This window comes from Dipodomys ordii, unplaced genomic scaffold, assembly GCF_000151885.1.
Source record: "Dipodomys ordii isolate 6190 unplaced genomic scaffold, Dord_2.0 Scaffold46, whole genome shotgun sequence".
Classification (NCBI taxonomy): domain Eukaryota; kingdom Metazoa; phylum Chordata; class Mammalia; order Rodentia; family Heteromyidae; genus Dipodomys; species Dipodomys ordii.
In genome coordinates, this window is record NW_012267262.1 from 13,192,932 (window position 1) to 13,207,815 (window position 14,884).

Sequence of the window (14,884 nt, forward strand, 5' to 3'; positions counted from 1 at the left end):
TCACTATATCCTTTATTGACAAAAAGTTGGTAAGTTAGATAATAACAAATGTTGTCAAGGAATAGATATCCAAGGTTTTAAGAATTCACCATATTTTGTGTGTGTGAAACAGAAATTATTTTTCAGTTATTTTTATGTAAAATTTAATACCTACTTGAACTAAATAATAAAACACTTTGGAAAGATAAATATATGCACAAGGACATTTATCAAATATATTAGAGTTTCTGTAGAAAGAAATTGGAAGTAGAATTTGGAGAATAGGAGTAGAATTTGGAGACAAGGAAGAAATAAAATGAAATAAAATAAGAAAGATGTCTTGCATGGACTAAGAACAGTTTGGGATCTGAGTAGTATGATTAACCGGTCTTTCTGCACCAAAGTTCCAAAATAAATAAATAAACAGAGAGAACATGCCTCAGGGAGATTTCCCCTCATAATCCCTGATTTACAAGGACAGTGCACTAACCGCTAGTATACAAAGTCTATAATTAGTTCCAGTCCAGAGGAGTCTGCTTTCCCAACTGGAGAAATGGAAGGCAAATTTACAGACTTTTCTCATTCCCAAAGAGTGCTGATCTTACAGATGATTAACTACCTTCATTTTTTGCAGCCCCCTCAGATAAAAGCCAAGTAAGACCACCCCTTAGAAAGTATGTCCAAACAGAAGAGTTTGGGAAAAAAATCATTTTAACAAAAAGAATTACCATCACCCAGGGGTTAGGGAGCTGGCTTGAAAACTAGGGAGGAAATCAGAGATTAACTCACAATTGGCTGGATGTTCTTATAGATAATTCTCTTAGCCAGTAGTTTACACACAGTTAAAATGGAGGCCCCCTTTAGCAGAGAATGTCTGAAGAACGCCAAAACAAATACCAGGGGAATCCTTTTGATTCTTGCAGTGAATGAAATGATGGTTACAAAAACAGTGTATTGTTTAGGAAATAACATTATAAATGAATGCTGAGAAATCATCTTGATCATGGCTCCTCTGGAGTTATCTTTGCAGATGTTTATTTTGCATGGAGAAAGTGTTTAGAACATTATAATATCACCAAGCAATGAACCATTCACTTGTAAGCATTGAATGAAGTGAAAACATTCCAAAGAATGTTGAATCAAGGATTTATTTTGTATGTCTTGCTACAATTTCTGTGGAACAGCAGGCCCAGTCTTACAGATTTCATCCTTTATATTTTGGCAGGGCTAGGATGGGCTAGCGTATTTCACCACACTGACATAATATGTTCAGATGTTAGCTAATATAATAACAGCATGAGATGAGATGTAGGGGCTCATTGGGGAAAATGAAATCAATCACTGGAGTGACAGCCTAATTACTAAAGAATAGGACCAGCTTAGGGGTTTATATACCTTCCCTAAAGCAGTGAACTTTGAAATTCCATTCTGTTCTCTTACTGAATTCTAAAGGGTTTTCTGAAATTAATTGTACTAAGTTAGGAAATGGTAGGAAAGAGAAATGGATTTCACAATTGGAGGAAACAACTTGGAAATTTGGAGTATCACTTACATGTTCCACAGCAGAACATGATATGACAGAGTTAGATATGAATCTGAGTCCCATCTCAGCTACATTCTGGCTGGGTAAACTCTAATTAAATTTCATCACCTCTCTGGGTCTCTGAACTTAGTTTCTTTATTTAAATGAAGAGTTCAAATGTTTAAAGACTTAAGAGCTGTCATATAAAAGGAGACACTTGATCTTTAAGAATACACCATTTGTTTCTGAGAGTCCCAAGGGTATTCACAAGACAGTCATGGCTGCAAATGATCCTGTTATCCCTATCTACTGTCTGCTGAGCATCTTCAAGATGCCTCACAGTTGTTGCTAACCAATGAGAACAATGCCAACACCAAACACAGTGATCATTGTCAAGGTGACTCAAGGTTTTAGAGTAATTTGTTATGCAGCAATAGGCCACTAATACAGATTTTATTATGGAGTGAAATTCTTCCATAACAAAAATCTGAAATGCTGGAATGGCTTTGGAACTGGGCAGTAAGCAGAAGCTAGAAGTTCAAGATCATGGTAATAGAAGATTGGAGTCATGAAGAAACTGTAGAATCCTGGTGGTCTTCAAAAAGGTATATGTGAGAAAAAAATGTAATGGGGAAGTGGAAGAAAAGGGTAATTTTTATGTAGAGAGGCAGATATGTGGAAAGTAGAAAACAGGCCCAGTCAATTGGGTGTTGTAGCTAAAGGTACTTTCTGCTACAGTTTTTAAGGTTCTAGCTGGTATCTTCTTGCTGGTTATAGCAAAAATATAAAAAACAAAACAAAACCATCTAAATGAAGAACTCTAAAAAAAGAACTTGCTAGTTTTGAAAATTCCCAGGCAGGAAATATTATAAGCATAAACAATTATTTATTTCTTCATCAAATGATGAAGTAACAATTATATGTAAGACTGTGTTTTTAGACTTTCAAAAGGTCTGAAGTAGTGATTTCAGAGAATCATTCAGACAAACATCAGAGCTTTAAGGATACTTTAGGATGTTATACCTCATCAGATTTAGCAGAAGGACTCTCCACAGAAGAGAAGGGCTTAACTTCAAGAGATTTGTAGGTATGAATTTTTTTCCAACATAGAGAGAACAATTAGATTTACAAGGATAGTTGCATTGGCAAAAGTACTGCCAACTTGAACTGAGAGAGTACAAAATGAAAAGTGGCCTTTGTAGCCCCTAAATTCTACTGGCAGAAGCAAACTGGCAAAATTTAGAGCTACAAACACGTGCTACTTTTAATGGAGAATGAGAGTTGACTTAGAGAATGTAATCAAGAGTCTAACAGGTAAAGCCAAGAACCACAGAGAGTCATTCTCAGGCAGGAGTATGTATGAGTCCCAATAAAAGAAATTTCCAATATGGATGCAACGGGATTTAAAAATTCTATAACCTAGTAACTCTCCCGAGTCTCCTCTTTCCTCCTTTCTGAACAAGAATGTCTGTTCCTAAGTCTGTCTCATCACTGTAGTTTGGGAGAATGAGAAACACAGATGTTAAGATGAAGAGAGTTTACAGCTGAGAAGCTATGCTTAAATTTTATATCTAGGATATTCATACATAGCTGGACTCAACTTAGGTGATGAGATTCTGGATTGATGATGCCATGAGTTAACATTTTTTTGGGGGGGGAAGACAAGGAAGAAATGAGAATATTTTGCATTTGAATCATTACACCAAAGTGTAGACAGAAGTAGTCAGCTTCCAAGACCATTCCAATGACTCCCCCTTCTGTTGATATGTGCATATCTTTATGTAGTACCTTCCATATTGAATAGATTTGATTTCTGTAATCAATGGGTCTGTGTTGTTAATGATGATTCATGATTTCTGAGCTTCAGTCAAGTTGTATCTTCCATCTTACCCTCTCTTAGATTTCTTGGTTTGGCAGAATGCAACTGTTTACTGTATTTGTATTGCTAGAATAATCAAGCAGCTCTATAGAAAGTAATGAGGCCTCCAACTAATAGTCATCAGAGTGAACCATCTTGGAAGCAAATTCTACATTTGTTCATTAATCTTGAAATGACTGAAGTCTCTGGACAGACTCTAAACCAGACTCACCCAGTCAAGCCACTCCCAGGTCTCCAGCTTACAGAAACTGTATGAGATAACAGATGTCCATTATTTTAAGATGCTATATATTTGAGGTAATAAGTCTACCCAGAGTACTATAACAATGGTGCATCCAAAGTCTTTGACTCATGGAAAAATAGATGACTCTGATTGTTGAGGAGAAAAATATAGAAGATTGCCTTATTATATCTGCCATACTATATTAAGAGAACTTTATGAAGTCCACTTTAAATATTTTCATTTGGTTCTGTTTGTAAGACTCTGTCTCCACAGAAGGCTCAAGGAAGAATAGTATCAGATATTGAACTGATATTGATATTAAAATTACATTTCAATTTTACTAGGTTAAAATAAAGAAGAAACAGTAACAATGATAATACCATCAATACCCTGTCCCTTTGCCCCACTGGAGGCCCTGGACCTAAAATGTTCTTTTTATTTTTTTGAGGTACTGAGAATTGAACCCTACCACCAGGCATTATTCACGATAGGCAAGTGATCTATTACTGAACTGCATTCCCAGCTGTTTCTCAATTTTACTTTGAGACAAGGTCTGTTTAACTTGTTCAGGTTGAACTCAAACTCCTATGTAGCTCAATTTATGATCTTTCTACCCCAGCTTCCTAAGTAACTGGGATTACAGGCACTCACAACTATGTCTGGACAAAAATGTTCTTTCAAGATATTAGAACATGTTTTCTTAAAAAAAAAACAAGATTCCCTAGATGTGATAACATTATGTTTGTAAAAAGTAAGTTGTTTTCCTTCTAAGCCTGGCGAAGAAAATGGAAATAACAAAACAAGGAACACTATTTACTAGATACTGTATGCTAATGTTGGTACTTGAGATTGGTTGGTTTTCTTTTTTCTTTCCAGAATGGTGCATCAATGGCTGTTTCACATGAAGACTCAGAAATAACAGAAATGTGTGTGGAAACAGAATAACAAAACCTAAGTTCTGGAGTTAATAAACAAAAGGTTTCTAAAATAAATAAATAAAAAAGCTGAGCAAAGATTAAGCACATATTATCCACGGAAATCCTAGCTTAAAGTTATCTAAAGAAATCAATAGGCACCATTCATTCCCTTCCATTCTTCCTAACCACACCTGAGCTTCTCCCCTTACTAGATCAAAATGTCCTTTTTTCCTCTGCTAATATTAAACAAAAGCTTTTCTGTGAATGGACAGTCCTCTATATTCCATACAGATTGGAAGATGTGTACATTATCAACAAAGAGCCCAAATGTCCTATGTGTTTAACAGTTTTCTTCAAAGGGTCATTATGAACACTAAATATAATTTGTGCAAAAATGGAAAAGCTTACTGAACACTCTATAGTGTAAACACTTTTCATTTAATCCACAAAACACCCCCACGATGTAGGTATTATTACCTCCACTTAGCTTATGGGTTTTTTTTTAAAGTGGAAAATAGAATGGTGAATTTACTAATCCATGCAGCACTTGGCACTTTAGTACTATTTAATATATAATATCCTCTTCGTGTCTCTTGGAGCCCAATCTGAGTCTAAAGGACTGCTTACACAAAAGAGCTGGGAACTCTCACTGAACAAATAACTTTCTCTCCACTTAGCTTCAGCTGACATCGGGTTCATCCAAGGCAAGCTTTCAGAAAAGGGCCATGGCCCCCGAGGTTCTGAGCCCCTAGAAGTCAGGAAATACAGACATAGAAAACAAAGCATAGTATTGCTCCAGAAAGGAAAGATTTGCTTGCTCCATCAGACTCAGATTCCCTGAGCCTAGAAGAACAAACAGCCCTTCAGGGGGCCCTGCAGAAATCCAAAGAGATCAGGGTCAGCCTGGTTACGACTAGGTCTTGGCACCTTGCAGAATGTCGAGGATGGTGGTGGGAAGTTTGAGACTGTCATGAGAAAGACTGAAGTCTACAGGGACTCCAGACTACAGATTTTACTAAGTCAGGATGACACCGGCAGGGAGGGAGCCAGGGAGGCGGGGCTCCAGGCATGCATGCTGCATACATGCATCCATCAGACTGTCGCGAGGAACTTTACAAGGACTCCAGACAACAGATTGTAGTAAGTCGGGTTGACACCTGCAGGGAGGGAGCCAGGGAGGCGGGGCTCCAGGCATGCATGCTGCATACATGCATGCATGCATCCATCAGACTGTCGCGAGGAAGACTTTACAAGGCTCCAGACTACAGATTGTAGTAAGTCGGGTTGACACCTGCCGGGAGGGAGCCAGGGAGGCGGGGCTCCATGCATCCTCGCATCCATCCATCTCCTCCTCCTTCCAGGAAGGCTGGCAGGGCCGTGGCCCTCCACCTCCTCGCAGGGCTGCTCAGGCGTGGGATACCCGAGCTCAGTCCCGCAGGGCACCTAGAAATGGGCCCTTGCCACTTTAAATGACTCAGGAAGTGAAAAGAGGTCGTCTGACGGTGAAGGGAAAGTGGAACCGGGGCGGCGCGGGGCCAGCCGCAGCGGCCGCGGCCACGATCTAGCCGGGCAGGCGGGAGGCCGAGCTAGCTGCGCGCGCGGGGCGCGGGGGCCGACGGGGCGCGCGGGGCGGCCGCACCGGAAGTGAGCGGCGGGGGCGGAAACCCAGCGCTGCGTTGCTCGTCGCAGGCCGAGCGGGCGGAAGTCTTGCGCTCGGGGCTCCGTCCGGGGCTGCCGCGGGCCCCGAAGGCCGTGCTTTTTTGAGTCGCGGCAGCGGCGGCAGTGAGTGCGAACCCGCCCAGTCGGGTGCCGATTTCCCAAGGGGACGGAAGCCGGGAGCGGGTAGCGAGGTCGTGTGGAGGCCGCCGCGAGGCCCGGGAAGGCGGCGCGCTCGCGTTCCTCCCCTCCCCGCCTCCCCCCCCCGCCCTCCCCTCAGGCCTCGGCCCGGATCCCGGCGCCCACATGGCCTCCGGAGTGGGCGCGGCCTTGGAGGAGCTGCCTCACGACGGCACGTGTGACGAGTGCGAGCCCGACGAGGCTCCCGGGGCCGAGGAAGTGTGCCGGGAATGCGGCTTCTGCTACTGCCACCGCCACGCCGAGGCGCACAAGCAGAAGTTCCTCTCTCACCACCTGGCCGAGTACGTCCATGGCGCCCCGGCCTGGACCTCGCGGGCCCCCGGGGAGGTGGCGGGGAAGGAAGACCTCGAGGCCCAGGGGGAGCCCGACAGGGAGATAGAGAGTGAGGCCGGGGAAGAAGAGAGCGAGTCTGAGGGAGACAGTGAGTCGGAAGAAGAGAGCGAGACGGAGGAAGAGAGCGACGAGGAGAGCGAAGAAGACAGCGAGGAAGAAATGGAGGACGAGCAGGAAAGCGAAGCCGAGGAAGACAACCAAGAGGGAGAATCAGAGGCCGAAGGGGAAACTGAGGCCGAAAGCGAATTTGACCCCGAAATAGAAATGGAAGCAGAGAGAGTGGCCAAGAGGAAGTGTCCGGACCATGGGCTCGATTTGAGTACCTATTGCCAGGAGGATAGGCAGCTCATCTGTGTCCTGTGTCCAGTCATTGGGGCCCACCAGGGCCACCAGCTCTCCACCCTAGATGAAGCCTTCGAAGAGCTAAGAGTAAGTATCTGGCAACCTGAGCTGAGGTCTAGGAGTCAGACACCTGGGTTTCAACTCACATACCCTTAGCTTGGGTCCAGATTCATGTTCACCATGTCCATCAAAAACTAGGCTACTCATCTGGTTGGGATCAATGTTCATTTATTCTTTTGGTTGGACCCCCTTTGACAGTCACGTGAAAGTTTTGGACTCTGATCTGAGCCAACACAGAGTACACACAGAACCTAGAGTATAATTTCTGTGCAAGCATCTGAACTTTGGATACCCAGCTAAAGCATTCCTTGAAGTCTTCACTCCACTTGAGTTAGTTTCCACATCAGCGCTATCGCTAAGACGGGCCTTGACTCAGGGATCTTGATAAGAAGTCTCATCCTCAAAGACAGGGTATGATTTTTGCTAAACGAATTCAAACAGGTACCTCTGGAGTGAAGACTTCCTAAAGTGGGGATTTTGATAATGACTGGCTGTGTGCCTTGAGTTGCTTTTAGATTTTTCATGTTTGAAACTTGGTAGGAAAGGAGGGTTAAGAGAGAAAAGGCCAAGTGGTATGGTGGTTCTCATGCTTTGCCTCTGACTTTGTCTATTCTGGACTTGGGTAGTCCCCTAGAACTTGCTTGACAAGTAGCAGACATAAATTATTATTTTTTTAAATAAATGAGTTTGTAAGTGATTTGCTCTTCTATAAATGTTTACAGTAAGTAAGAGAAGCTTTTGGTGTTAACCTGGTCAAGGAAAGTTTATGTGATCTGTTCATTAAGTAATGAATATTAGTGAATGTTGTCATAGTAGGATGTCTTTCACTTCTCTAAGCAACCATACAATTGCTGGTATTGGAATAACAGATACTACAATGAATCCCTTGTATTGATATTTTCATTTTGTTATTCTTTTTTTTTCTTCTAATTTTGGAAATACACATTCAAAACCAAGTACCAGTGGCTTATGCCTCTAATCCTAGATTATTAGGAGGCTGAGATCTGAGGATTGCCGTTCAAAGCCCACCCAAGCAGGAAATTTGTGAGACTCTTCCTCCAGTTCAACACCAAAAAGCCCAAAATGGAGCTGTGGCTCAAGTAGTAGAATACTAGCCTTGAGCAAAGCAGCTTTAGAGACAGCATCCAGGTCCTGAGTTGAAGCCCCAGGACTGGTGTGAGCATACACCAGACAGACAGACAGACACACAAAACCCTACATCCAGAAAGCATGTAAAAAACATGGACTGACAATTATAAAATAAATGCTGATGTAACCTCCATTCAGATCAAGAAATAGAGCTTAATTGGCAGTATTATCCCTTGCACACCCTTTTCCAGTTATAACCATCTCTCTTCCCCATAGATAACCATTATCATGACTTCTGGACTGAGAGTTTTTTGCTTATCTTTATACTTCATAGTACACATAATGTATGCATCCCTAAACTTTCCTGAACTTGACAATATTGGATTCATAATTTTTAAATCATGCATTTTCTTTGGTTTAGCCTCTTTTTAAAAACATTTTTGATATTGGTCCTTCGGCTGTGGTTTATTTTTACTGCTATATTGTATTCTGTTTTATGGATATCCCACAGATACTCTGTTATAGATGAAAATTTGATTTGTTCTCAGGTTCTGGAGTTTCTAGCTGTTAAAAATAACATACAAGCTGGGTGCTGGTGGCTCACGCCTGTAATCCTAGCTACTCAGGAGGCTGAGATCTGAGGATCGCAGTTCAAAGTCAGCCCGGGCAGGAAAGACCATGAGACTCCTATCTCCAATAAACCACCAGAAAACCGGAAGTGGCGCTGTAGCTTAAGTGGTAGAGCGCTCACCTTGAGCTGAAGAGTTGAGAGACAGCGCTCAGGCCCAGAGTTCAAGCCCCACGACCGACAAAAAAAAAAAAATAACATACAAACATTTCAGGGCATGTTTTCTGGTACATGTACCTATAGTTAAGTGGAATGTAAAAATAGGAGTGAAATTATTGTATTGCATATTATGAATTTCTTCAATAGTGTTAGATATTGCCAACTGTTTTTTGAAGTGGTTGTACCGGTTGTTCACATCATGAAGAGTAGGAGAGTTCTTGTTGCTCTGTGTCTTCACCACTGTTTATGTTACAGTACTTTTAATTTTTGTCACTCTTGTTATGTATTGTATTAGTGTCTTACTGTGATTTTAATTTTCACTGCTCTAGTGACTATGTATCTTTTATATTTCCTCTTGTGAAGTACTGTTAGGTCTTTGGTTCATTTTTCTGTTTAGTTTGTCACTTTTTCTTATTAAGTTTTGCAATTTTTAAAAATATATTTGCTTCTGATTTCTTGTTGTTTATGTGGGTTTTAAGTATTTTCGACTTCTTACACAATATTAGAAATTATGCCTTAAGTAGAAGTTCTTAGTTTTAATGTGACAAAATTTATCAAAACTTTTCTTTATGTTTTAATACTTTGTCATGCATGGGAAGTAGTGACTCCATTTCCTTTTTACCCCATACAGATAACCAGTTCTCCCAGCATTTATTGCTATGTCACCTGTGATCTCTCCAGTGCCTATATGTGCGGGATTGTGGTTTTTGGCCCTTCTATTCTGCAATGTTAATCTTGTAATATGTTTCTGTGCAAGCAATGTGCTTTCTCAGTTGGGTGCTAGTGGCTCACTTTTGTAAACCTAGCTACTCACGAGATTGAGATCTGAGGATTGAGATAAAAAGCTAGCTCGTGCAGAAAAGTCCCTATGAGACTTCAGAAGTGAAGCTATGGCTCAAAGTGGTAGAGGCACTAGCCTTGAACAAAAGAGCTCAGGGACATTGCCCCGGCCTGAGTTCAAGTTTCATGGCCAGAAAAAAAAAATGCTTTCTTATAACACATAGTAGAGCAGATACTGTTTCTTTTATAAGAGTGTTTCTAGCCAGGCTAGAAGGAGGCTCATGCCTGTAATCCTACTCAGGAGTTTGAGAATTGAGAATTGTGGCTTGAGGCCAGCCTGGGCAGGAAAATCCATGAGATACTTATCTCCAGTATACTACTCAGAAAAAGCCAGAAGTGGTGTTGTGGCTCAAGTGGTGGTAGAGAGTTAGCCTTGAGCAAAAGAAGTTCAGGGACAGCACTCAGGCCCAGAGTTTATGCCATAGGACCTGGAAAAAAAAATGTTTCTGCCAATCTGATTCTTACATTTCTTAGAATCATTCTATAAAAAGCATTTACATGGAAATTTTTAAGGTATATTTTGGGCATTGTACTGAATTTTTAAATTCATAGACAGAATTCATACCATTACAATAGACATCAGATCTATTTAGGCTTTTTTTATTTCTGCACAATAAAATTTTATTCTGAAAAATTCTATATATCATTGTGAAATTTACTTTTAGATACTTTATGATTTCATAGTTTTATAAAATGTTTTACATATTTGTTTTTTGATTGTATATAGGAATGATCTGCTAAATTCTCTTACATATTCTAATAACTCATTTGTAGATTCAGTCTACATAAGTGATGTATTTATCTGGGAAGAGGAGCAAATCTTTTTTCTAACCTTGTACTTGTTATTTGCTTTTTCTTGACTGGATAGGACCTTTAGTATAATGCTGCATACATGTCATAGTGGATATTTTAGGCTTTTCCTAAGCTTTGAATAATTTACCACATTTCACAAATAAGGGATATGTTTTATAGTCTTTATTTATTTGGTGGTACTAGCAGGTTTGAACTCAGGGTCTTCTATTTGCTTGGCAAATGCTCTATCACTTGAGTCACTCCAGTAACCTTTTTTGTATTGATTACTTTCAAGATAAGATAATTTATGTTTTGAGATTAGAGTCTGCTTATTTTGATCCAGTAAAGATTTCAACTTGAAGGGAGTTTCATTGAAGTCTAATTTCAGGTTTCCTCTGGTTTAAAATGTTGTGAGTATAGTGTACCTTGCTGTTGGCAAGAAAGTGTTCTGGATTATTAAAAATGACTCAGTGTGCTGATAACCAAGAGAACATCCTTGTACTGCCTTCATTCATTTGTTCAGCAAGTATTGAGCCCAAGCTGAGGGTAGGTGGTTTCTAGTCACCGTGAATAGAACAGTGAAGAAAACAGAAGTCCTTGTAAGTTCTCCCGGAGCTTACATTTTAATAGAGAGAAATAGAGAATAAATAAGCAAATAAACATATAATAACCCGAGTGTCAGTGGCTCAACCTGTAATCCTTATGCTACTCAGGTGGCTGAGATCTGAGGATCTGTAGTCAGCTCAAGCGGACAAATCTACAAGATGCTTACTTCCAAATAACTAGCAAAAAGCTGGAAGTGGAGATGTTCAATCTGTAGAGTGCCAGCCATGAGTGAAAAAAGTCATTGACAGCGCAAGGCCCTCAGTTCAAACCCCAATAACACACAAACACATGTATTAAAGATTTATAAAATTAAGCAAACTATTGGGATTAGAAAGAAGACAAGAAGTACCCTAGCTCTGTAACTTTTTGGCCTTGGAAAAGTTTTGTTACCACTTGATCATGTTTCCATATTTTCAAAATGGATGGTATTATAAGAAATGGAATAAAGGCAAGATGCCAATGTCTCATGCCTATAATCCTGGTTACATGGGAGTCTTAGATAAAGAAGATTTCAGATCAGGGCCAGCCTGAGCAGGAAAATCCATGAAACTCCCATCTCAACAGAAGAAGTTGGATGTGGTGGCACGTGGCTATCATCCTTGCTATAATGGGAAGCCTAATTTGTGTATTGTGGTCCAGGCACATGCCTCTCTCCCTTGCCTCAAACCTAAATAGCATAGTAAAGGATTGAAGTTATGGCTCAGTGGTAGAGTACTTGCCTAGTATTGTAGTCCTTGACTTCAAACCCTGGTATCTGCCCTAAAAAAGAAATGAAATAGAATTTTTGTGAAAATAAAATGGCTTAGTGATTACTTAGTTGATACTCTTAACAGTACTTAACACATTGTTAGTACTCTGTTGTTTTTATTATTTAGTATGAAGAGTTTGATTAGATAAGCTTAGAATTGAGAATTTATACAGTTTTTGTTTCACTATTCCAAGGCCAACCCAGTCTGTAATGCCTGGTATAGGTGGTAGAAGGCCAAGTTGTTGCCAGGGTCTACTAACAGATAAAAGGGACTGGTCTCAACACTTCGTTACTAAAGCTTTTTTTTTTTTTTTTTAATGCTGTTCTCTGCTTTTTCTCCTATACTGCAATCCAACATCATTGGAGTTGGTCTCTGGAGGGTTTTGTGGGTTCAGAATTGATTTGAGCCTGGGCTCTAGATTTACCATAGAAAAGTAATTACACAGCAAATTTAAGGCCTTTCATCTGGGTCATGACTTCTCATTGCAATATATGGGTTTCTTTTGCTCTAATTCTTGGCCTTGAGAATGGGTCATTTGGTCTGATAATGGATCTTTATCTGGTTTTATCTGATAATGGATTTTTATCTTTTTTAAGATTTATTCATATGAAAGTATGTTGTCAAAGGGATTTATATTCAGACTTACAATTACTGACTTTTTGTTGACTAGTAAAAGTACAGTTCGATATAATCAGTATTCTTGACCAGTAGTTCAGAAAATTATTTTGAATATAATCTGCTATAGGGGAAATACTTTTTAATTGTTACTTTATCCACACTCCTGTACCCCTTCATATAACTCAAAGAATTCAGTTTACTTGTCTGCATATGTCACTTATATTCTATTTTGGTTTCTTAAAAAAAGTACTAATTGATTGTGTGATACATTATGATCATATACAATGGTTTAAAACACTTATATAGTTTACCTAAAAGAAAAGTTCTAGTCTTGCTGGCAGCATGGCTCAAGTGGTAGAGTATCTGTTTAACATGCATGAGGTCTTGAGTTCAAATTCCATTACCATTGAAGTTATTATCTATAGCATTTTAGAAGTTCATAAAATGGTCATTCTATGGATATTTACAGAGAAGAATTTTTGTTTAAATGATACTTGAAATAACTACATGCAGAGGGGGGTCAGGGAGGAGATACTTGCTGACATGATTGTGGAAAGATAGAAGCTTCTACTCAGAACAGCTGTGTGTGACTCTAGAAGAGCTAGCTGTAGAGTTATGCTACCGTGGCTCCATAGTAGTTAGTGACTCTGGCTCTTTAGCTAATATATAGCAGCTCTGGTAAGAAGATAGAAAGTGGAATGTGCTATAATGTGTTCATATTTGTATTATTTTCTGAAAGGATATAAGACATATATCATGATGAAGAACATAAAGCATTGGTTGCATAGTAGTTCTATATAAAGTTTGTTTATTTTATTTATTTTTGCTTGTCTGGGCTTAAATTCAGGGCTTGGGTGCTGATCCTGAGCCTTTTTGTGCTCAAGGCTAGTGTTCTACCATTGAACCTCACCACCAGTCACAGCTTTTCTGAGTAGTTTATTGGAGATAAGACTTTTTCTACTGGGGCTGGCTTCAAACTGTGATCCTAAGATCTCAGCCTCTTGAGTAGCTAGGAGTACAGGCATGGGCCACCAGCACCTAGCTTATTTGTTTTGAATAAATAATAATTAATTGAGGTAAAAGGGAGGCTTGTATTATCAGTTAGATCTACCCCTAAATGTTTCTCTGAAAAGGCTAAGATAGGCATGCAGTTTTGAGATACCCAATCTTCAAAGTTAACTTTCTTAACCTGTACTGTCCTGATGATAAGGACAGTGCACTAGTTTTCTGGAGTCAGCCCTCTTAGAGAGAGTAGAATTGTTTTTTGGATGGTGATATTTACTATGAAAACAGTAAGTCTTGGTAATGAAGTGAGTACCTGGCTGTATATTGAAGTCTTTACCTCAATTGACTTTGAAGTTTATGAAGGTGAGTCCTGGTTCTTATACCTCCCACCCAATGTCATGGTAATTTAGTCATTATCTCTGAATCTTGGGTTTCTTAACATGGATGTAATAATTTTCTCCTGAATGGGTTGTGGTAAGGAGAAGCAGGATCATAGATGTAAAAAGTTTATTAGCACAGTGCCTGAAATATAAGTAGCCCTCAGCAATTGGTGGTTCTTATTCAGATTACTGGTTGAGGGCCATCTAAGGTTCTATTCTGAGTTCAATTCCAGACAAGTTAGTCTGGCAGCAGTTGATGTTCTGGACACCAAGTTATCTTTGGGGTGAAAACTGTTCAGCCCCCTCTCCTTCTGTTCCTTCTGTCTGCTTTAATCTGTTGAGTTGATAGGCTGGTGAAAATTAGTCTTCAGAGAAGAGGCTTCTGTATATTTTAGTGTCCTGCGGGTGTCTTATGCATTAGCTAACCAAAACACAGCTGGTAAGTCTAATTTTAGGTTCCACAAGTCTAGTTGTCTTGTTTAGATTTTGTTTTACATTATGAACTATGGTATATTTTTATAGAAGCCAAGGGACTGTGGGGCAACTTACCCTTATATTTCTGGTTAAAAAACAATCTCTAGTAGGCAGTCATGGAGAGAGATATAAGGGCAAATTCATATAGTTCTCCCATTCTCTTTTCTGCACTTTGGGTCTTTGTGAACCTTTATTAACTGGTAGGTTCTGATCTACTAGTTTTGTGTGTAAGTAATTAAAAATGCTAACCTTTGTCTGAGGGTAATAAAATTAATAGAGACTAGGAATTTTTGGTCTGTTGTTAAATTTTCAGACTCTTTTGAGATAAGAAGATCCTGTCATTTATTGAGTTGTCTGAGGCCAGGGTGTGTGTGTGTGTGTGTGTGTGTGTGTGTGTGTGTGTGTGTGTGTGTGTGTGTGTGTGTGTGTGTG

General features: G+C 39.9%; 1 protein-coding gene across 1 annotated transcript in view; it reads left to right on the plus strand.

Moving 5' to 3' along the window:
* The first annotated feature begins 6,184 nt into the window (after window positions 1-6,184).
* Window positions 6,185-14,884, plus strand: part of Trim44 (tripartite motif containing 44) — a 97,347-nt gene continuing 88,647 nt past the window's right edge. Inside the window, exon 1 of the mRNA XM_013019624.1 lies at window positions 6,185-7,139. Within this exon, the coding sequence (XP_012875078.1) occupies window positions 6,483-7,139 (657 nt within the window). The 5' untranslated portion in view covers window positions 6,185-6,482. The remainder of the gene's footprint in view (window positions 7,140-14,884) is intronic.